This window comes from Scyliorhinus torazame, chromosome 25 (genome assembly GCF_047496885.1).
Source record: "Scyliorhinus torazame isolate Kashiwa2021f chromosome 25, sScyTor2.1, whole genome shotgun sequence".
NCBI lineage: Eukaryota > Metazoa > Chordata > Chondrichthyes > Carcharhiniformes > Scyliorhinidae > Scyliorhinus > Scyliorhinus torazame.
The window spans coordinates 35,477,274-35,501,191 of NC_092731.1; the positions used below are offsets into that span (position 1 = coordinate 35,477,274).

General features: G+C 45.0%; 1 protein-coding gene across 1 annotated transcript in view; it reads right to left on the reverse strand.

Moving 5' to 3' along the window:
- LOC140402481 (synaptosomal-associated protein 25) overlaps nt 1-23,918 on the reverse strand; it is a 209,997-nt gene that overhangs the window by 22,008 nt on the left and 164,071 nt on the right. Inside the window, exon 3 of the mRNA XM_072490305.1 lies at nt 5,782-5,830. Coding sequence (XP_072346406.1) covers nt 5,782-5,830 — 49 coding nt within the window. The remainder of the gene's footprint in view (nt 1-5,781; nt 5,831-23,918) is intronic.

Genomic DNA, 23,918 nt, shown 5'->3' on the forward strand with positions numbered 1-23,918 from the left:
ACAGGGATTTGAAGATGAAAAGCGAGTTTGTGGGGCAACTTTTCTTGGTTGGACGGAGAACCCCACAATTCTACGAACTGTCCGTCACAGGGAGATCCTTCCTTCGGGCCGGTGAAGATTTCTCGTTCTGACATCGAGTTCACTGGTGGGGAATGGTGAACTGTTTGATGTACAGGGAGGATACTCTGCTGGGATCAGGTACGTTAATGTGCATTAACGTACACCCCCCTCCCCCCACCACCACCCACCACCCCACTCATCTCCCCCACTGCCCCATGTTACTAATAGTATAACAGGATGGATCTGACAATGTGCTGAGAGGCGGAGGAGGATAGGAGGTGAAATGGAGAGGAATCTTTGTACGTACCATGCCGGGTGGTCACATGGTTCGGGACTTGGTGATCATGATTGGGGGATTGGTCACATGGTGTAGAATTGGTGGTCACATGGTTGGGGGTTTGGTGATCACATGGTACAGGATGGCGATCATATGGTTGAGGATTTGATGGTCACATGGTACAGGATTGGCGATCACATGGTTGAGGATTTGATGGTCACATGGTACAGGATTGGCGATCATATGGTTGAGGATTTGATGGTCACATGGTACAGGATTGGCGAGTCACATGGTTGAGGATTTGATGGTCACATGGTACAGGATTGGCGATCATATGGTTGAGGATTTGATGGTCACATGGTACAGGAATTGGCGATCACATGGTTGAGGATTTGATGGTCACATGGTACAGGATTGGCGATCACATGGCTGAGGATTTGATGTCACATGGTACAGGATTGGCGATCACATGGTTGAGGATTTGATGGTCACATGGTACAGGATTGGCGATCATATGGTTGAGGATTTGATGGTCCACATGGTACAGGATTGGCGATCACATGGTTGAGGATTTGATGGTCACATGGTACAGGATTGGCGATCACATGGCTGAGGATTTGATGGTCACATGGTACAGGATTGACGATCACATGGTTGAGGATTTGATGGTCACATGTACAGGATTGGACTTTGGCAATCTCCAGGTTTAGTTGGGAATTAGCAGTCTTGTACCTTTCTCCAGCTCCGTTATTACCATCACAAAACATGACTCTTTGTGGTGGGCTGAATATAGCTCGCAAAATTGTGAATAGGTTTTGGTTGATAGAAATCCTGGTTGGGAGCCGAATGTTGATAACCCAGCAAGGCAGTAGGCTGGAGTGACTCTGGCCTTCTTTATAATTGCTTGGCATGAAGGTGCTGCGCAGCCCCTGCGATGTGGTTCTACAGCTCTCCTGTAGCTCAGCTCAGGGGCCTGCAACTGTGTGCAGGCCAGACTGTGATGTGTCACCAGGCTGCCTGATCCTGGAGGGGACCGTAGCCCAAATATTCAGTCTTCCGAACATTCATGTTCCCTGCACCCTCCGCAAGCTAGGATCAGCTAGCTCATCACAAACCAGTGATTGAAACAAAGGCCATTTTCCCAACCTGGCTCAGTATTATCGAGGTTTGGAACTGCTGGAAAAGATTGTGCTCTGTGTGTGTGAGTTTTATCGTGCTCTGTGTGTGTGTGTGAGTTTTATCGTGCTCTGTGTGTGTGTGTGAGTTTTATCGTGCTCTGTGTGTGTGAGTTTTATCGTGCTCTGTGTGTGTGTGTGAGTTTTATCGTGCTCTGTGTGTGTGAGTTTTATCGTGCTCTGTGTGTGTGTGTGAGTTTTATCGTGCTCTGTGTGTGTGAGTTTTATCGTGCTCTGTGTGTGTGTGTGAGTTTTATCGCGCTCTCTGTGTGTGAGTTTTATCGTGCTCTGTGTGTGTGTGAGTTTTATCGTGCTCTGTGTGTGTGAGTTTTATCGTGCTCTGTGTGTGTGAGTTTTATCGTGCTCTCTGTGTGTGTGTGAGTTTTATCGTGCTCTGTGTGTGTGTGAGTTTTATCGTGCTCTGTGTGTGTGAGTTTTATCGTGCTCTGTGTGCGTGAGTTTTATCGTGCTCTCTGTGTGTGTGAGTTTTATCGTGCTCTGTGTGCGTGAGTTTTATCGTGCTCTCTGTGTGTGTGTGAGTTTTATCGTGCGCTGTGTGTGTGAGTTTTATCGTGCTCTGTGTGTGTGTGTGAGTTTTATCGTGCTCTGTGTGTGTGAGTTTTATCGTGCTCTGTGTGTGTGTGTGAGTTTTATCGTGCTCTGTGTGTGTGAGTTTTATCGTGCTCTGTGTGTGTGAGTTTTATCGTGCTCTGTGTGTGTGAGTTTTATCGTGCTCTGTGTGTGTGTGAGTTTTATCGTGCTCTGTGTGTGTGAGTTTTATCGTGCTCTGTGTGTGTGAGTTTTATCGTGCTCTGTGTGCGTGAGTTTTATCGTGCTCTCTGTGTGTGTGAGTTTTATCGTGCTCTGTGTGTGTGTGAGTTTTATCGTGCTCTGTGTGTGTGTGAGTTTTATCGTGCTCTGTGTGTGTGAGTTTTATCGTGCTCTGTGTGTGTGAGTTTTATCGTGCTCTGTGTGTGTGTGAGTTTTATCGTGCTCTGTGTGTGTGTGAGTTTTATCGTGCTCTCTGTGTGTGTGTGAGTTTTATCGTGCTCTGTGTGTGTGTGAGTTTTATCGTGCTCTGTGTGTGTGTGAGTTTTATCGTGCTCTGTGTGTGTGAGTTTTATCGTGCTCTGTGTGTGTGAGTTTTATCGTGCTCTCTGTGTGTGTGAGTTTTATCGTGCTCTGTGTGTGAGTTTTATCGCGCTCTGTGTGTGTGAGTTTTATCGTGCTCTGTGTGTGAGTTTTATCGTGCTCTGTGTGTGTGAGTTTTATCGTGCTCTGTGTGTGTGAGTTTTATCGTGCTCTGTGTGTGTGAGTTTTATCGTGCTCTGTGTGTGTGAGTTTTATCGTGCTCTCTGTGTGTGTGTGAGTTTTATCGTGCTCTGTGTGTGTGAGTTTTATCGTGCTCTGTGTGTGTGAGTTTTATCGTGCTCTGTGTGTGTGAGTTTTATCGTGCTCTGTGTGTGTGAGTTTTATCGTGCTCTGTGTGTGTGAGTTTTATCGTGCTCTGTGTGTGTGTGAGTTTTATCGTGCTCTCTGTGTGTGTGAGTTTTATCGTGCTCTGTGTGTGAGTTTTATCGTGCTCTCTGTGTGTGAGTTTTATCGTGCTCTGTGTGTGAGTTTTATCGTGCTCTGTGTGTGTGTGAGTTTTATTGTGCTCTCTGTGTGTGAGTTTTATCGTGCTCTGTGTGTGAGTTTTATCGTGCTCTGTGTGTGTGTGAGTTTTATCGTGCTCTGTGTGTGTGAGTTTTATCGTGCTCTGTGTGTGTGAGTTTTATCGTGCTCTGTGTGTGAGTTTTATCGTGCTCTGTGTGTGTGTGAGTTTTATCGTGCTCTCTGTGTGTGTTTTATCGTGCTCTGTGTGTGTGAGTTTTATCGTGCTCTCTGTGTATGAGTTTTATCGTGCTCTGTGTGTGTGTGAGTTTTATCGTGCTCTCTGTGTGTGAGTTTTATCGTGCTCTGTGTGTGTGAGTTTTATCGTGCTCTCTGTGTGTGAGTTTTATCGTGCTCTGTGTGTGTGAGTTTTATCATGCTCTCTGTGTGTGTTTTATCGTGCTCTGTGTGTGTGAGTTTTATCGTGCTCTCTGTGTGTGAGTTTTATCGTGCTCTCTATGTGTGAGTTTTATCGTGCTCTGTGTGTGTGAGTTTTATCGTGCTCTGTGTGTGTGAGTTTTATCGTGCTCTGTGTGTGTGAGTTTTATCGTGCTCTGTGTGTGTGTGAGTTTTATCGTGCTCTCTGTGTGTGAGTTTTATCGTGCTCTGTGTGTGTGAGTTTTATCGTGCTCTCTGTGTGTGAGTTTTATCGTGCTCTGTGTGTGTGAGTTTTATCATGCTCTCTGTGTGTGTTTTATCGTGCTCTGTGTGTGTGAGTTTTATCGTGCTCTGTGTGTGTGAGTTTTATCGTGCTCTGTGTGTGAGTTTTATCGTGCTCTGTGTGTGTGTGAGTTGTATCGTGCTCTCTGTGTGTGAGTTTTATCGTGCTCTGTGTGTGTGAGTTTTATCGTGCTCTCTGTGTATGAGTTTTATCGTGCTCTGTGTGTGTGTGAGTTTTATCGTGCTCTCTGTGTGTGAGTTTTATCGTGCTCTGTGTGTGTGAGTTTTATCGTGCTCTCTGTGTGTGAGTTTTATCGTGCTCTGTGTGTGTGAGTTTTATCGTGCTCTCTGTGTGTGTTTTATCGTGCTCTGTGTGTGTGAGTTTTATCGTGCTCTCTGTGTGTGAGTTTTATCGTGCTCTGTGTGTGTGAGTTTTATCGTGCTCTGTGTGTGTGAGTTTTATCGTGCTCTCTGTGTGTGAGTTTTATCGTGCTCTCTATGTGTGAGTTTTATCGTGCTCTGTGTGTGTGAGTTTTATCGTGCTCTGTGTGTGTGAGTTTTATCGTGCTCTCTGTGTGTGTGAGTTTTATCGTGCTCTCTGTGTGTGTGAGTTTTATCGTGCTCTGTGTGTGTGAGTTTTATCGTGCTCTCTGTGTGTGAGTTTTATCGTGCTCTGTGTGTGGGAGTTTTATCGTGCTCTCTGTGTGTGAGTTTTATCGTGCTCTCTGTGTGTGAGTTTTATCGTGCTCTGTGTGTGAGTTTTATCGTGCTCTGTGTGTGTGTGAGTTTTATCGTGCTCTCTGTGTGTGAGTTTTATCGTGCTCTGTGTGTGTGAGTTTTATCGTGCTCTCTGTGTGTGTGAGTTTTATCGTGCTCTGTGTGTGTGTGAGTTTTATCGTGCTCTCTGTGTGTGAGTTTTATCGTGCTCTGTGTGTGTGAGTTTTATCGTGCTCTCTGTGTGTGTGAGTTTTATCGTGCTCTCTGTGTGTGTGAGTTTTATCGTGCTCTGTGTGTGTGAGTTTTATCGTGCTCTCTGTGTGTGAGTTTTATCGTGCTCTCTGTGTGTGAGTTTTATCGTGCTCTGTGTGTGTGTGTTTTATCGTGCTCTCTGTGTGTGTGAGTTTTATCGTGCTCTCTGTGTGTGTGAGTTTTATCGTGCTCTGTGTGTGTGAGTTTTATCGTGCTCTGTGTGTGTGAGTTTTATCGTGCTCTCTGTGTGTGAGTTTTATCGTGCTCTCTGTGTGTGAGTTTTATCGTGCTCTGTGTGTGTGAGTTTTATCGTGCTCTGTGTGTGTGTGAGTTTTATCGTGCTCTGTGTGTGTGAGTTTTATCGTGCTCTCTGTGTGTGTGAGTTTTATCGTGCTCTCTGTGTGTGTGAGTTTTATCGTGCTCTCTGTGTGTGAGTTTTATCGTGCTCTCTGTGTGTGAGTTTTATCGTGCTCTGTGTGTGTGAGTTTTATCGTGCTCTCTGTGTGTGTGAGTTTTATCGTGCTCTGTGTGTGAGTTTTATCGTGCTCTCTGTGTGTGAGTTTTATCGTGCTCTGTGTGTGTGAGTTTTATCGTGCTCTGTGTGTGTGAGTTTTATCGTGCTCTCTGTGTGTGTGAGTTTTATCGTGCTCTCTGTGTGTGAGTTTTATCGTGCTCTCTGTGTGTGAGTTTTATCGTGCTCTGTGTGTGTGAGTTTTATCGTGCTCTGTGTGTGTGAGTTTTATCGTGCTCTCTGTGTGTGTGAGTTTTATCGTGCTCTCTGTGTGTGAGTTTTATCGTGCTCTCTGTGTGTGAGTTTTATCGTGCTCTGTGTGTGTGAGTTTTATCGTGCTCTCTGTGGGTGAGTTGTATCGCACGGAAAGCTGCATGCAGTAAAATTGAAATCAACATCTTTACATTTGCTTCAGCAAGTACATCATTGCCCATCCCCATCCCCGCTGTGTACCCATATCACTGAAATCCACTCACCTCCCTGTTCATCCAACATGACCAGAGTCCTGATCCCAGCATCTTTGCTCTGTGATAAGAAAAAGAATGTTAAGAGCGACGGAATGGGGAATTATTCAGAACTAAACAAGTGATTTACTAGCTCTTCCCCGTATATCAGTAATTCAATCTGTTTGACAGAGATAGATAGGTTCTTGATCAATAAGGGGATCAGGGGTTGTGGGGAGAAGGCAGGAGAATGGGGATGAGAAAATATCAGCCATGATTGAATAGCGGAGCAGACTCGATGGGCCGAGTGGCCTAATTCTGCTCCTATGTCTTATGGTCTTATTTAATCGATTCCTGATAAACATATAACCAATATTATAGATCAGCAACAGGCGTCACAGTGGTACATCGGTTAGCACTGCTGCCTCACAGCGCCAGGGACCCGGGTTCGCTTCCGGCCTCAGGTGACTGTCTGTGTGGAGTTTGCACATTCTCCCCGTGTCTGCGTGCGTTTCCTCCGGGTGCTCCGGTTTCCTCCCACAGTCCAAACATGCGCAGGTTAGGTGGATTGGCCATGATAAATTGTCCCTTAGTGTCCAGGGTTGTGCAGGTTAGGTTACGGAGGAGAGTGCTGGGTGGACGTGGCTAAGATGTGGTTAGGGTCTCCGAAAGGGTGCTCTTTCGGAGAGTCGATGCCAACCTGATGGGCTGAATGCCCTCCTTCTGCACTGTGGGGATATTTACACCTGTTACACACAAACATCAGCTTGAAGTTGCATCTCGACGAACATTAAATTGCCATTAATCTATTTCAATGCATCACAGCTCCTGTAGAAAATATACCCTGCAAAGGTTAAAGGAGTGAGGAACCTCATCAGAGCATCCCAAAATCTTTCACAGCTGAAGAGGTCTTTTTGAAATGTAGTCACCATCGCATTAATTCAGCACGGTATCGCAGTGGTTCGCACTACGGCTTCCCAGTACCAGGGTCCCAGGTTCGATTCCCGGCCTTGGGTTACTGTCCGTGCGGAGTCTGCACGTTCTCCCCGTGTCTGCATGCGTTTCTTCCGGGTGCTCCGGTTTCCTCCCACAAGAACATAGAACATAGAACATTACAGCGCAGTATAGTCCCTTCGGCCCTCGATGTTGCGCCGACCTGTGAAACCACTCAAAAGCCCATCTACACTATTCCCTTATTGTCCATATGTCTATCCAATGACCATTTGAATGCCCTTAGTGTTGGCGAGTCCACTACTGTTGCAGGCAGGGCATTCCACACCCTTACTACTCTCTGAGTAAAGAACCTACCTCTGGCATCTGTCCTATATCTATCTCTCCTCAATTTAAAGCTATGTCCCCTCGTGCTAGACATCACCATCCGAGGAAAAAGGCTCTCACTGTCCACCCTATCCAATCCTCTGATCATCTTGTATGCCTCAATTAAGTCACCTCGTAACCTTCTTTTCTCTAACGAAAACAGCCTCAAGTCCCTCAGCCTTTCCTCATAAGATCTTCCCTCCATACCAGGCAACATTCTGGTAAATCTCCTCTGCACCCTTTCCAATGCTTCCACATTCTTCCTATAATGCGGCGACCAGAATTGCACGCAATACTCCTAATGCGGCCGCACCAGAGTTTTGTACAGCTGCAACATGACCTCATGGCTCCTAAACTCAATCCCTCTACCAATAAAAGCTAACACACCGTACGCCTTCTTAACAACCCTCTCAACCTGGGTGGCAAATTTCAGGGATCTATGTACATGGACACCGAGATCTCTCTGCTCATCCACACTGCCAAGAATCTTACCATTAGCCCAGTACTCTGTCTTCCTGTTATTCCTTCCAAAATGAATCACCTCACACTTTTCTGCATTAAATTCCATTTGCCACCTCTCAGCCCAGCGCTGCAGCTTATCTATGTCCCTCTGTAACTTGTAACATCCTTCCGCACTGTCCACAACTCCACCGACTTTAGTGTCATCTGCAAATTTCCCGGAAGTCATAGATTTCATAGAATTTACAGTGCAGAAGGAGGCCATTCGGCCCATCGAGTCTGCACCGGCTCTTGGAAAGAGCACCCTACCCAAGCCCACACCACCCTATCCCCATAACCCAGTAACCCCACTCAACCAACACTAAGGGCAATTTTGGACACTAAGGGCAATTTAGCATGGCCAATCCACCTAACCTGCACATCTTTGGACTGTGGGAGGAAGCCGGATCGCTTTCTGACTCCGCACAGAAAGTGATCCAGCCGGGAATCGAACCTGGGACCCTGGAGCTGTGAAGCAATTGCGCTAACCACTATGCTACTGTGCTGCCCCATAATAATCTTTTATTGTCACAAGTTTGAAGTTACTGTGAAAAGCCCCTAGTCACCACATTCCAAAATCTATTTGGGTAAGCCGGTACGGGAATTGAACCCGTGCTGTTGGCTTTGTTCTGCATTACTAACCAGCTGTCTAGCTCACTGAGCTAAACCGGCCCATCTGTTGCAGTGCAAGTCCCGAAAGACGTGCTGTTAGGTAATTTGGACATTCTGAATTCTCCCTCTGTGTACCCGAACAGGCGCCGGAATGTGGCGACTAGGGGCTTTTCACAGTAACTTCATTGCAGCGTTAATGTGAGCCTACTTGTGACAATAAAGATTATTATTACATTATTACTTTGACATTTCACCACACACACTGAGCTTCCTATTGGGCCGCGAGTAAATGTTGGTGAGTGGTGAAAATTCCACCCAATCTACACAGGCTCATTTTGAGCATTAGTGAGTGACTTAAAATCCCTAGTGCAGAAGGAGGCCATTTGGCCCATCGAATCTGCACCAACTCTACCATGAGCAGCCTACCCAGGTCCACCCTTCCGCCCTATCCCCATAACCTCACCTAACCAGCACATCTTTGCACTGTGCGAGGAAACCCACGGGGAGGACGTGCAGACTCCGCACAGTCACCCAAGGCCAGAATTGAACCCGGGTCCCTGGTGCTGCGAGGCAGCAGTGCTAACCACTGTGCCGCCGTGGATGGTCAAACTGGAAGGAATGCAAGGACAATGCGTGAACCTCACGCTGTCTTTCAAAGCATCCTAGCATGATATTTGCCCATCCAGATGTTTAATAAAATGACTTTCTATTCAAAGAGCCTCACTCTTCAGCAGCCCCGGTTCTGTGCGAATTTTAGAAGATTGGGGTTTTAAGATCTGTCCTTGTGGATAATTGGGTGGCCCCTATGATTGGGCACCAATGGCAACACTTGCAGCCACCTCATGTGCAGCAATCCAGAACTTCTCGCAAAGGCCCAGCACATGTTGAAGCTGCAATGCATGCAGCCAACACCATTTTAAAGGTCTTACCCACTCAAATAAATAGCAGCACAAGACAAAAAAATAATTGGCAGGTATTTCACTTGCAGACATCTGTTCAGTAGATTAAACAGGTCCCTTGCTGCAAGTCATACTCGCTCTCCACATGAATAATGGAATAGTAAACACTGACTAAAGTGAACAGCAAACGCAGACCAGAGTAAACACGGACCAGAGTAAACATGGACCAGAGTAAACACAGACCAGAGTAAACACTGACTAAAGTGAACAGCAAACGCAGACCAGAGTAAATACAGACCAGAGTAAACACAGACCAGAGTAAACACAGACCAGAGTAAACACAGACCAGTGTAAACACAGACCAGAGTAAACACTGACTAAAGTGAACAGTAAACGTAGACCAGAGTAAACATGGACCAGTGTAAACACAGACCAGAGGAAACACAGACCAGAGGAAACACAGACCAGAGGAAACACAGACCAGAGTAAACATGGACCAGAGTAAACACAGATCAGAGTAAACACTGACTAAAGTGAACAGTAAACGCAGACCAGAGTAAACACGGACCAGAGTAAACATGGACCAGAGTAAATACAGACCAGAGTAAACACGGACCAGAGGAAACATGGACCAGAGTAAACACAGACCAGAGTAAACATAGGCCAGAGTAAATATGGGCCAGAGTAAATACGGACCATAATAACACAGACCAGAGTAAACACAGATCAGAGTAAACGCAGACCAGAGTAAACACGGACCAGAGTAAACATGGGCCAGAGTAAATACGGACCACAATAGGACAGACCAGAGTAAACACAGATCAGAGTAAACGCAGACCAGAGTAAACATGGGCCAGAGTAAATACAGACCACAATAACACAGACCAGAGTAAACACAGATCAGAGTAAACGCAGACTAGAGTAAACACAGACCAGGGTTAACACGGACCAGAGTAAACATGGACCAGAGTAAACGCAGACTAGAGTAAACACAGACCAGAGTAAACATGGACCAGAGTAAACATGGACCAGAGTAACACAGACCAGAGTAAACACAGACCAGAGTAAACACGGGCTAGAGTTAACATAGAACTGAGTAAACACGGCGAGGGTAAACACAGACAAAAGTAAACCGTAAGCAGAGTAAACACAGACCAGAGTAAATACAGGTCAAAGCAAACATGGACCAAAGTAAACGCAGACGAAAGTAATCACGGAGCAGAGAAACATGGACCAAGTTAAACACGGACCGGAGTAAGCAGAGATCAAAAACGTGAACCACATCCCAGACTGCTGTCAGCAAAGGAGGGCAGCGTCTTTTACACTTCCCCCAGTGTTAGGGAAACAATAAAATCTCATTTGTATCAGAACCAGGAGGAGCTACACGCAGATTGATACGAGCTGTTTGTAACACAGATCCCCTTCAGGTATTTACGGATAAACTGCCCTGCAGGTCCATTGAAGGATAGATTCCCAATGCGGAGACTTGTTCTGAATTAATCTCAAACACACATTTCTAATTTAGAAGTTTGTTGCACAGGAATATTCAGATGATTTCTACAAGTCATCCCGTCTCCAGTGTGAAGAGAGTTTGGTTTGCTAACCTGTGTTAAATATCCAGCAACACAGAGTAACATATTGGGTAATTACCTGCATCTAGAGCTCCATCTGCTGAGGGATGGGGAGAGGAGTCGTAAAAAAAAAAGAGCTCATTCGAAATAAAACCCTCTCCAGGCGTCTCTTCACTTACTTCATGAACTGGAGACATAATCTCAAAAATGTATTTTCCCTGCAAAGTTCCTAATGCTGCCTAATTCAAGAAATGCGGAGATCTCGGAGGGTTGTGTGGCTTGATGTGATTATCCAGATAGGGAGGGGTTTGAATGCAAGACTGAGGATTTTTAAACCGAGGCTTTTCTTGATTGGGAGCCACAGTAGGCGAGTGAGTGAAGGGGTGAATGCGACTTTGGATGAGGTCAGGTTTACAGACGAGTGCAAGGCGAGAATTGGAGTGGTCGAGTCTAGTGGAGGCATGGCTGAGGGCTTTAGCTCAGCTTAGGTTCAACCAGAATGTCAAGGTTGAGAACTGTTGGATCCGCCTCACTCAGTTACCCTGGGGAAGGTTGACACTGGAGCTTGTGACAAGGGCCAAAATCACTGACTTCCGTCTTCCCAATTTGTAACCGGTGGAACATGCAGCGTCCCAATCAAAGAGAGAGGCAGGGCCGACAGAGATGGTGGTGAGGTAGAGCGAGGTGTCAGCAGCATATATGTGTTCCCAGGGCTCAGTGTTGGGATCTTTGCTTTTTCTGATTTATATAGATAGATTGCAAGTGTGTAATGAGGGCAAAATCTCTAAATTTGCAGACAGTACTAAGCTAGGGGCAATAGCGAATTATGAGGATGACGCTGAGTTACGTCTGAGGGACACTGACAAGTTGGCCAAATGGGCAGACATCTGGCAGATGAACTTCAATGCAGCGAAATGTGAGGTAATACATTTTAGTCGAAGAGGACACAATATAGGCTCAATGGTACAACTTTGAGGGGAGTACAGGTGCAGAGGGACCTCTGGGTTCAAGTGCATAATTATCTAAAGGTGGCCAGGCAAGTTGAAACAGGTTGTTAAGAAGGCTTATAGCATCCTTGGGTTTATAAATAGAGGCAGAGAGTGTAAAAGAAAGGGAGTGACGCTGCACCTCTACAAATCATTGGTCGGACCACATTTGGAGTATTGTGTTCAGTTCTGGCCACCTTATTAAAGGTTGTTAAAGCCCTGGAGAGAGTGCAGAGGAGAGTTACCAGAACGAAGAGGAGGAATTTCTTCACCCAAAGGATTGTGAATCTGTGGAATTCCCTGCCCAGTGAAGCAATTGAGGCTACCTCGTTAAATGTTTCTCCGGCAAAGATAGATTTGTGAACAGTAAAGGAATTAAGGATTATGGTGAGCGGGAGGGTAAGTGGAGCTGAGTCCACAGAAAGGTCAGCCATGATCTCATTGAATGGCGGAGCAGGCTCGAGGGGCCAGATGGCCGACTCCTGCTCCTAGTTCTTATGTTCTTATGATACCAGGAATGAGGAATTTTAGATACAAGGAAAGATGGGGGAAATGGGGCTTGTTCTCCTTGGAGCAGAGAAGATTAAGGGGTGACCTTATTGAGGTGTTCAATATTCTGAACAATTTTGACAGGGGAAAGAAAGATATTCTGTTTCCACTAGTTGGTACGTCAGTGACTAGGGGGGGGGGTCACAATTTCAAGATGGTCAACGAGGGAGCGAGGGGTGAGGTGAAAAGAAACCTCTTTACTCAGAGAGCTGTTGGGGTTTGGAATGCGCTGCCTGGGAGAGGGGTGGTCGGGGGGAGGGGGGGGGGGGGGATTCCATAGGAGGTTTCAAAAGGGAGCTGAATATATATTTGAAAGTGTTGAATTTAGACGGCTACGGAGATAGGGCTGGGGAATGGGACTAGCTAGGTTGCTCTTTCGGGAGCCGGTGCAGACACGATGGGCCGAATGTCCTCCTTCTGTGCTGTAAATGACGAACAAACAAATGTGAAAGCTAACCTGGTGTTTTCAGATGATATCAACAAGTTGTATGTCGATGAGAAATAGGAGGGGTCGGATCCGTGGGGCGTACCAGGCATAATGTGGGAGCAGGAAGAGAAATGACTGCAGATGATTTGCTGGCTATGATTAGCTAGACACAATGGAAGCAGAGGGGAGCAGCTTCACCCAGCTGGATGGCAATGGAGAGGTGTTGGAGGAGGATGGTATGGTCGAGCACGTCAAAGGCTGCAGATGGATGAAGGGGGGATAGTTTGTCATAGTTACAATCACACACGGTGCCATTTATAACCTTGACAAGGGCAGTTCCTGTGCTTTGATCAACTCAGATTTGGGAGTCGACGGTCTCAAGTACATAACGTCAAGAGTCTTATCCGTCAGGTTTCCATGTGGCCTCCCTCCAATGGCCAGCGCTCCTCTGCATATTACACAGCGATGCACATATAGGGTGGGTTTGCAATGGGAAATGTGGCACCAAGCCATAACGACCAAGAGTTTGAAATAAGAGTTTGTCAACAGACTCAGTAACTAAGATGTAGGGTTGGCTGGTGGACAGGGTGTGCCCAGAGAGGAGCATGCTCGTAGGAACTGATGGTCAAGAAACTAAGGCCCAGATTGCCGCACAGAGGGAAGGGCCCCTTGCCTAAGCCAAGGGGTCACGCCCCCCCCCCCCCCCGAATTCAACATCCACCAATTTCATCCGGGGTGGGGGGGGGGGTCTGAGAGGAGGGGGGAGTAGACCTATTTCTCACACCCCTGGTTCACAGAGACAGGAGCGTAATTAAAAATGCTGCAGTTTTAAACCTGCTGATGCCTTGACTCGGGAGCCGTTTTCGTTACCCCAGTTTCTGAAACACGACTCATGAACTTTAGACATTTGAGGGAAAGGTCTAAATATGGCAAAGTTCTTTGAAGAGATCAGGTATCGTTTTGGAGAGGTTCAGACACCCATTTGGGATTGTTAACAGTAGACATGAATGTGCATAAAGGCAGGGTAAACTCTTTGGAACTGTCGGGCGTTCAGGTCATTTAACTCACCTGCCCTTTAAAATTTTGAAAATAAAACAGCCTGCTGGGACTCCGAGTTGAAATATATCAGTGTTGGCAATGTTAGTAGATGTTTGTTGACGAAAGCCTATCATTATAGGATTAGTGCTGCTTGACTGTCTCCACAACTATCATTACCACAGTGGGGGACATGTAAATTCACAGTTTGATTGACAGTCCAGCTGGTTATAACTGGGTTATAACCTATCTTGATCTGGGGCTACAAATAAAAATGTTTGCTTTTATAAGGGATTAAGTACTTCAAGAAAATGCTTGTTTTTAAAAATTTAAATATTTTAAATATTTGACGGGATGTCCTATGGTGCTACGTCCCAGCCAGAGATTCCGGGTTCAAGTCCCACTCAAGGACTTGATGGTGGTATTTTCGGGCAGCACGGTAGCGCAGTGGTTAGCACAATTGCTTCACAGCTCCAGGGTCCCAGGTTCGATTCCTGGCTTGGGTCACTGTCTGTGCGGAGTCTGCACATCCTCCCCGTGTGTGCGTGGGTTTCCTCCGGGTGCTCCGGTTTCCTACCACAGCCCAAAGATGTGCAGGTTAGGTGGATTGGCCGTGATAAATTGCCCTTTGTGTCCAAAATTGGCCTTAGTGTTGGGTGGGGTTACTGGGTTATTGGGATAGGGTGGAAGTGTGGGCTTGTGTAGGCTGCTCTTTCCAAGAGCTGGTGCAGACTCGATGGGCCGAATGGCCTCCTTCTGCACTGTAAATTCTATGATTCTATTCATAACGGGGCTAAACAGGTTGGGTATCAACTTGCAAATCATCTCAGCATACAGCAATGACAGGCGGTAAGAGATCCCTAGTTGGCTACGTGATGTTGCAAAATAGGGAGCCTCTTCCATCACTACGCATAGCGTCAGACTACAAAGCATGGCGGCACGGTAGCACAGTGGTTAGCACTGTTTCTTCACAGTGCCTGGGTCCCAGGTTCGATTCCGGCTTGGGTGACTGTCTGTGCGGAGTCTGCACGTTCTCCCCGTGTCTGCGTGGGTTTCCTCCGGGCGCTCCGGTTTCCTCCCACAGTCCAAAGACCTGCTGTTAGGTGAATTGGACATTCTGAATTCTCCCTGTGTACCTGAACAGGCGCCGGAATGTGGCGACTAGGGGATTTTCACAGTAACTTCATTGCAGTGCTAATGGAGGCCTACTTGTGACGATAATAAAAATGATTATTGTGCAAAAATGTCTGCTGCCACAACTGGGACTCCTTGGGGGGGCTGGGGGGCTCAGTTGACGGGCCGGGCCGGTGTGGATCAGATTAGCACCGACAGTTGAGCACCTGTCCCAGATGGGGTGCATTTTGGGATCTTTCTGCTTGCCCCCGCACAGCCTCGTGGTGGTGATGTGGGTCAGACCTGCCTTCGGGCACAGAAGTCAAGGAGAAGACAAAGTACTTGAAGGGGTTTAAACGTATTGAATGGGCTTTTATCGACGAGCATGTTTGTTGTTAATGTAGCAAAGTTTGCAATAGACACTTAGGCCTGGATTCTCACCTCAGAACACAGAACATACAGTGCAGAAGGAGGCCATTCGGCCCACCGAGTCTGCACCGACCCACTTAAGCCCTCACTTCCCCGTAACCCAATAACCCCTCCTGACCATTTTGGTCACTAAGGGCAATTTATCAAGGCCAATCCACCTAGCCTGCACGTCTTTGGACTGTGGGAGGAAACCGGAGCCCCCGGAGGAAACCCACGCAGACACGGGGAGAACGTGCAGGCTCCGCACAGACAGTGACCCAGCCGGGAATCGAACCTGGGACCCTGGCGCTGTGAAGCCACCGTGCTAGCCACTTGTGCTACCGTGCTGCCCATTAGCATCTTGACGTGGAGTCCCTCTGGCATTCTGAAAATGGCAGATGAACCCAGAAATCACAAGTCATTTTCGCGGTGGTGACAATGGTGGGGGGGGGAAGGATTCACGTTTATCACGTGTGTGTTCCACGGAGGCAGCTGGCCATTTAAATCATGAGCTGCCTCCTGTCGAGTCTGATTTTGGTAGCCAGGAGTTTGCAACACAAAATGTGCAGAGTACACCTGGTAAGAGAAGATCTGAACTTTGTACATTTCATTGCATAGCCAAGGCACACCTTTCCAGAGAGTACCATTAAGAAATGGGTGTTTATAAATGGGTGTATTGTTATGGGTGAGGCGTTGTCAGAACCCCAAAATGTATCATGGAGTTCAATCAAACTCCCCCTTTAATGTATTTGTTGCTTTTCCGAGCACACGGCTTGTTCCCTCGGTGTGGGATTACAATTATGGACACGTGGGTTTTTAAACACAAAACAATGTTTATTCCATGAACTCAACTTAACATCTTAAATAAACATTGGATCCCTTAACACCCTTACAACAGTAAATAATTCCTCAAAATGTTCCTTCACTTCCAAGAATCACATTAGGTTAAAGGCTTTACTATTATGAGTTTAAATCACCCAAATGATCCAGAGATAGTCTTTCATGGCAGAGATCACAGCAAATCCAGCTCACTGCAAGACACAGACACTCCCCAAGCTCTTTTCCTCCAAACTGCAACTAAAAACTGCAAAATGGCTGATCTAAAGCCCAGCTCCACCCACACTCTGACATCACTGCATTTTCTTAAAGGTACATTGCGTAAACATCCATTTCTTAAAGGCATTCTCACATGACACCTCCCCCCAAGAAAAAAAAAACTATCAACTGCAAGATGGTTTCATTTTTCATTTTTGCACCATCCACTAAGAAATATACACGGTAAATATGCCTTTTCGTTTAAAAAAAAACAACGCATGCAAACAGGTATAATAATATAGTCCATTTTTCTTTGTTCTTCTTCCTCCAACCGAAAACCTTCTCAATTGATCATATTCGTGACAAAGCATCGGCTATCACATTTTCCCGTCCTGCCACATGTACTATTTTAAAATGAAATGGCTGTAACAACAAACACCAGTGAAACAGCCTTGCATTGTTATTCCGGAATCGCTCCAAAAACGTCAAATAATTACGATCAGTATATATAATGGTGCCAGACAGATTGCTGGTCAGATAAACGTGAAAATGTTGCAAAGCCAGCACCAAACTCAAAGTCTCCTTCTCAATCGTCGAAGACTTTTTCTGGTGAGAATTAAATTTCTTTGAATAATAACCAACTGGCCGTTCTAGCCCTTCGTCGTCGTCTTGTAGAAGCACCTCACCTACGCCCACATCGCTCGCATCAACAGCCACTTTGAATGGTTTGGTATAATTTGGGATGACTAACACAGGAGCAGTGGCTAACACAACCTTCAGGCCGTCAAATGCCTGTTGACACTCCGCTGTCCACTGGAATTTGTTACGCTTCTTGAGCAAGTCCGTCAGTGGAGCGACCACACTGCTAAAATTTGGTACACATTTCCGGTAAAATCCACTCATACCAAGAAATTGCATTATTTCCCGTCGGGCCGAGGGTATCGGAAACTCCCCAACAACTTTTGTTTTCATATCCCGTGGGACCAGTCGACCCAGTCCGATTGTATGGCCAAGGAAAATGACTTGGGCTTTTCCAAATTCACCTTTGGCTAGGTTTATCACCAAACCCGCCTCCTGAAGTCGATCGAATAACTCCCTCAGATGTTTTAAATGTTCTTTCCATGTCTGGCTGAAAACTACCAGATCGTCTATGTATACCGCACAATGGGGTCATCCTGAAACAACTTTGTTAGTTAACCGTTGAAATATGGCTGGGGCGTTTTCATGCCAAATGGCATAACTTTGAATTGGTATATACCATCTGGAGTCACAAAAGCTGGAATCTCCTTCGCCCTTTCAGATAAAGCTACCTGCCAGTAACCTTTCAGTAAATCCAATTTGGAAATAAAAGCAGATTGTCCCACTTTCTTAATGCAATCCTCCAAACGTGGGATAGGATAAGAGTCCGTTCTTGTAACTGCATCCACCTATCGATAGTCCACACACAACCGCTGGGTACCGTCTGGTTTAGGCACCATCACTATGGGTGAGCTCCATTGGCTGCAACCCATTTCAATTATGCCATTTTTAAGCATACTCTCAATCTCTCTGTTAACCTGTGCCAATTTTAAAGGATTAAGTCTACATGGATGTTGTTTGATAGGAACAGCATTTCCCACATCTACATCAGATATTTCCCAATTTATCTCTACAAACTTGCCCATGTGATATCAATAACTCTTTCAGGTCAGTTCGTTTTTCCTCTGGAAGGTAACAACAATTCATCCCAATTTTTAAGAACATCCTCATTTTCCAATTTAATTTGAGGTATGTCAAATTCACAGTCATCTGGATTTGGTTCGTCACTTTGAGTTAGAATCATTAAAACCTCCTTTTTCTCTCCTTCCCTTTCAAAGTAACTTTTAAGCATATTCACATGACACACTCGGTGAGTCTTCCTTCTATCTGGTGTTTTTACCACAATTCACCTCACTTAATTTCCTTTCAATCTGATACGGTCCACAAAATCTAGCTATTAAAGGCTCACCTACCACTGGTAACAACACTAAAACTTTATCCCCACTGGCAAAACTACGAACTTTGGATTTCTTGTCCGCTACCCGTTTCATCACATTTTGTGCAACTTTCAAATGTTGTCTAGCCAATTCACCTGCTCTATTTAATCGTTGCCTAAAATTTGACACGTAATCCAATAGGGTAATTTCCGATTTCTCACCCACCAATTTTTCCTTAATCAATTTAAGTGGTCCTCTTCCCTCATGACCAAAAATTAGTTCAAAAGGACTAAATTTGGTAGACTCATCAGGTTTATGTTTGCCTTAATTGTAAACAATACGAATGGAATTCCTTTATCCCAATCCTCTGGATAATCTTGACAATACGCCCCAACATTGTCTTTAATATCTGATGCCACCTTTCTAACACTCCCTGCGATTCTGGATGGTACGCAGTCGATTTAAATTGTTTTGTTCCTGAGCTATCCATAACTTCTTTGAATAACTTTGAAGTAAAATTTGATCCTTGATCCAATTGAATTCCTGTGGGTTGTCCATATCTAGTAAAGAATTTAAGTAATTCCTCCACAATCCTTTTAGATGTAATATTACGTACTGGAATGGCCTCTGGAAACCTAGCAGACACATCCATTATAGTCAAAAGATATTGATTCCCACTTTTTGTTTTAGGAAACGGTCCTACACAATCAATTATGACCCTCGTAAAAGGTTCCTCAAATGCTGGAATGGGTATTAAGGGCACTGGTTTTATCATTGCTTGAGGTTTCCCTATCACTTGACAGGTGTGACATGATTGACAAAATTTAACTACATCTTTATGTAGTCCAGGCCAATAAAAATGTTTCTGGATTTTAGCTTGAGTTTTCCTTATTCCTAAGTGACCTCCCACTGGTACCTCCTGTGCAACTCGCAACACCTCCTTTCTATACCCAACTGGCATACTACTTGATGAACTTCTGCCCATTTTTCATCTGCCTGCATATGTACAGGTCTCCATTATCTCATCAAGACATCATTTTAACGGTAATAACACTCTGGTATACTCTCAGATTCCTCTTCCGTATATGCTTTCTGATATATCCGTTTTATTTCTACATCTTTCTGTTGTAACTCCGCCAATTTTCCTCAACTAAAAATATCCGCCTCATCCTCCACCTGTTCTTGTTCTTTTTCAACCATCTGATCAAAAATCGTTTCTGATAATTGCACTTCAACTTAATCTTCACTCTTTGATTTCTCCTCTTGTCTTAACTGTGACTTTGCGACATTGTTACAACACAATCCGAAAAAATCCCAGGATATTCGTCCTTCAACCCTTCAGTTGTCTCATTTTCCACTGGCTTATCAACCACAGTAGGCATCACTCCCACCTGAGATCCAGCTGTATCATTACCCAAGATAAACTGTATTCCTGGACAAGATAGTTTCTCTATTACTCCTACTACCACTTCACCACTCTTCACTGGACTTTCCAACCTTATCTTATATAATGGAACGCTACTCCTCTCACCCTGAATTCCACATATCATCACCTTTTCTGGCAACATTATTCCCAAACTGCATAATTCCTCATCTCTTACATTAAAGATTGACTAGTCCCTGTATCTCTTAAAATTGTGACTTCTTTACCTGCTCCTCCTGATAGACATGAGTAAACTTTACCCACACAAGTAAATTCTTTAAATACATCTGGCACCTTCTTAACAATTACTTCTTGAACAGGCTGTACAATCGTTTGCACCTCCTTCGCTTCCCTTGGGCTTTCCTTTACCACTCTAACAAACCCCACTGTCTTATCCTGTTTTCCCACATCAGCCTTTCCAGTGCATTTCTTCAACCACCAACACTGTGACTTTACATGGCCTAGTTTATTACAGTTAAAACATCTGAAACTTTTCATTTCTTTTCCACCCTCCTAGATTTCTTTTTTAATCGGAGGTACACTCTCTTTATTGTCTCCCATCAGATCACCTTTACCTTTACCACTTGAGTATTTCTCATGTCCCCAGTTTCTATCCCTCACCGACTGAAACTGATGTCGGAAACCAATCTTTGATTCATGAACTAATTCATAATCATCTGCCATTTCCGCTGCTAATCTCGCAGTTTTAACCCTATGTTCTTCCACATGAGTTCTCATTACATCAGGAATTAAATTTTTAAACTCCTCCAAAAGTATAATTTCCCTGAGAGCTTCATACGTTTGGTCTATTTTCAAAGCCCTTATCCGCCTATCAAAATTACTCTGTTTGAGCCTTTCAAACTCCATGTATGTAATTCTTTTCTTAAATTTCTAAACCTTTGTCTGTAAGCTTCAGGCACTAGCTCATATGCTCTTGAGATGGATTTCTTCACCTCCTCATACGTTCCAGATACCTCCTCCGGTAGTGATGCAAACACTTCACTAGCCCTACCTACCAGCTTTGTTTGAATCAGTAGTACCCACATGTCCTGTGGCCATTGCATTTGTTTAGCTACCTTCTCAAATGAAATGAAAAAGGCTTCTACGTCCTTCTCATCAAACCTTGGCAATGCTTGGACATATTTAAATAGATCCCCACCCCGACTTCGACTATGACGCTCTATCTCATTATCCTCATCCATCTCCTCCAACTGTACGTGTCCCTTTGCGTCTGCCAATTTTAACTGATTTTCAATGTTCAGAGCCATTTTCCGAAGTTCAAACTCTCTCTCTTTTTCTCTTTCCTCTCTATCTCTTTCTTTGTTTCTTTCTTCTCTCTCCTTTTCTTTTTCCTCTCTATCTCTTTCTCTTTCTTTTTCCGCTCACACTCTTTCGTATTCAAGCCGCTTTAATTCTTTTTGATGTTCCATTTGTTTAATTTGCAACTGAATTTTTGCCACTTCCCATGAGTCAAACTCTATCTCACGCAACTTTAAATGCTTAACCACCGCCATAATTACCTCATCTTTTCGTATGTTGTCAGGTAATGTTAACTGCAATGTTTTTTGCCAGACCCAACAATCTGCTTTTCGTTTCTGTCCGTAAAGTACTGCGTGTGACAGTCTCCACCCCCAAAAACTTCTGAGCCTCTGAAAGAGCCATTGTCCACAACACACTCCCCACTTAAACTAAAATACCACACCGGATAAACAACAATCCTTCACTGTCTTTAAGTTCACAAAAACCAATCCGATAGATAGACTTTTATCTCCCTCGAGCCCCCAATTGTTATGAGCAAGGCGTTTTCAGAACCCCAAAATGTATCATGGAGTTCAACCAACCTCTCCCTTTAATGTATTTGTTGCTTTTCCGAGCACACGGCTTGTTCCCTAGGTGTGGGATTACAATTATGGACACGTGGGTTTTTAAACACAAAACACTGTTTATTCCATGAACTCAACTTAACATCTTAAATAAACATTGGATCGCTTAACACCCTTACAACAGTAAATAATTTCTCAAAATGTTCCTTCACTTCCAAGAGACTTAACACCTTTAAACAGAATCACATCAGGTTAAAGGCTTTACTATTATGAGTTTAAATGATCCAGAGATAGTCTTTCATGGCAGAGATCACAGCAAATCCAGCTCACTGCAAACACAGACACTCCCCAAGCTCTTTTTTGCAAAACTGCAAAATGGCTGATCTAAAGCCCAGCTCCACCCACACTCTGACATCACTGCGTTTTCTGAAAGGTACATTGCGCAAACATCCATTTCTTAAAGGCGCTCTCACATGGCAGTGTATATAAATATCTGTAGTGAGAGTACCTTTAAGAAATGGGTGTTTATTACTGCAGTGATGTGAGAGAGTGGGTGGAGCTGGGCTGTCTGTCAGCTTTTTACTTTCATTTTTGAGCAGGCTGCAGGGTGTGTTTTAGTTTAGTTTTCAGTGTCGAAGCTGAAGCCAGACAGAGCAGCTGTACTGCTGTTCTCTCTGCCATGAATTCGGAATTATAAATGTTTTCAGTAGTCAATGTAAACCTAATGTGCTTCTGTTAAAAGGTGTTTCTTTGTCTGGATGTTGTTTGGGAAGTTATTAAGGATTACTTAGTGTTGTATTCTTTGGGGGTTGTATTTGAATTGATGGTTGCTAAGATGTTCACTGTGTGTTTCAAAAAGGTTAACTTGAGTTCATAGAATAAACATTGTTTTGCTTTAAAAAATACTTTTCCATTTCTGCTGTACCACACCTGTCCGTATGCTCCCCATACCACCATCTATTAACCGTTGTGGGTCAGGTGAACTCCATGATACACTTTGGGGTTCTCTAAACCCTGGCCCATAACAAGAGACACGATACTCCTTTGGATATGGTCCCAGGACACCTCTGGTGGAGGTCAGGTGCCCTCTCAGGGAGGTAAGGTGCCTTTTGGATTTTTTAGATGTAGCAAAAAAATGTGCGTAAAAAGTGCATAATCTCATCACTGTCCAGTTCACGGGTGCTGTCAACAGGCTGATAAGGTAGTCAAGAGGAACTGTCAAAAGCACCTGTCAAAGGGAACCATGAAACTGACAAGGCATTTAAAAATCCTGCCCTTTACACGGTTGAAAGAAGTGCCCAGTGCTCACAAAAAAATCATTGTTTGCTCTTTAACTCTGTCTGTTGACATAAACTGGAGGGCTTCCATGACTGGATTACTGTTGCATGAATGGCTTCACAACCATCTATTATCACAGTTGGGTGCTTGCCATTTCACAGTTTGATTGACGGCTACAAGCGGTTGTAGACTCTTTGAAGTGGGACTATGAATTCCAATGCTTGTTGTTTTCAAGCTTTATGTATCTGAAGGAATGTAAGTGTAGTAATTGTGTTTATGTGAATGGGAATGCTTTTTTTAATCAATATAGTGAAGCCTGAACTTTATTGTATCTCATCTCCGTAGGGGTCATGAAGACTGTCCATGGTGGATACTGGATGATTTGGCATTGGAGATGAGGCATGAGTTGACACTAAATTGGCATGAATGATGTGTGGGGCCATGGGGGGTGGGAAGTGGGGCATTTGTTGGCATGGTGATTGGAGGCATGAGGTAGTATGGATGTAATGTGTGTGGTTTGAGGGCCTTTATTGTTTTTATCTTCACTGCAATGAAGTCCTAGCGCACGGAGGCGGGCGTCTTAAATAGCCAGTGCCTGAGGCAACATCCGCACTGTTTCCGGGGGGGGGGGGAACAGGCTGCCTCCAGTAGCAACCCCTCCCCCCTTTCACCCCATGGCAGAGTCTAAATTCAATCATCCTGGGATCCAGAGAATCTCAATGGTGCAGGAGGCCATTCGGCCCATCGAGTCTTCACCAGCCCCCTGAAATAGCACCCTACATAGGCCCACCCCACTCGCCCTATTCCCCATAACCCAACCTAACCTGCACATCTTTGGACTGTGGGAGGAAACCGGGGCACCCGGCGGAGACCCACGCACACACGGGGAGAACGTGCAAACTCTACACAGATAGTCCCTGGCGCTGTGAGGCAGCAGTGCTAACCACTGTGCCACCGTGCCGTTTTGCCCGGGTCTGGTTTGGGTCTGCGGAACATCCTAGTCAATTATGAATTAGGCCACAACTTCGAGGGTAGTGGAAAATCATTGAGCTATCTCCAGTTTTCCTAATTTTCCAAAGTACCGGTGGAAGATTAGTAGGATATTGAGTAAGGGAGGTCACTTTTCCTTGGGTGAGTCGGTGCCTATGATAACCGCAACCACTCGCAGATATGGACCAACATTGGGGGAACATTCCCTTCCCAACCTAAACTGTTAAGTAATTGCCCACTGATATAGCGCC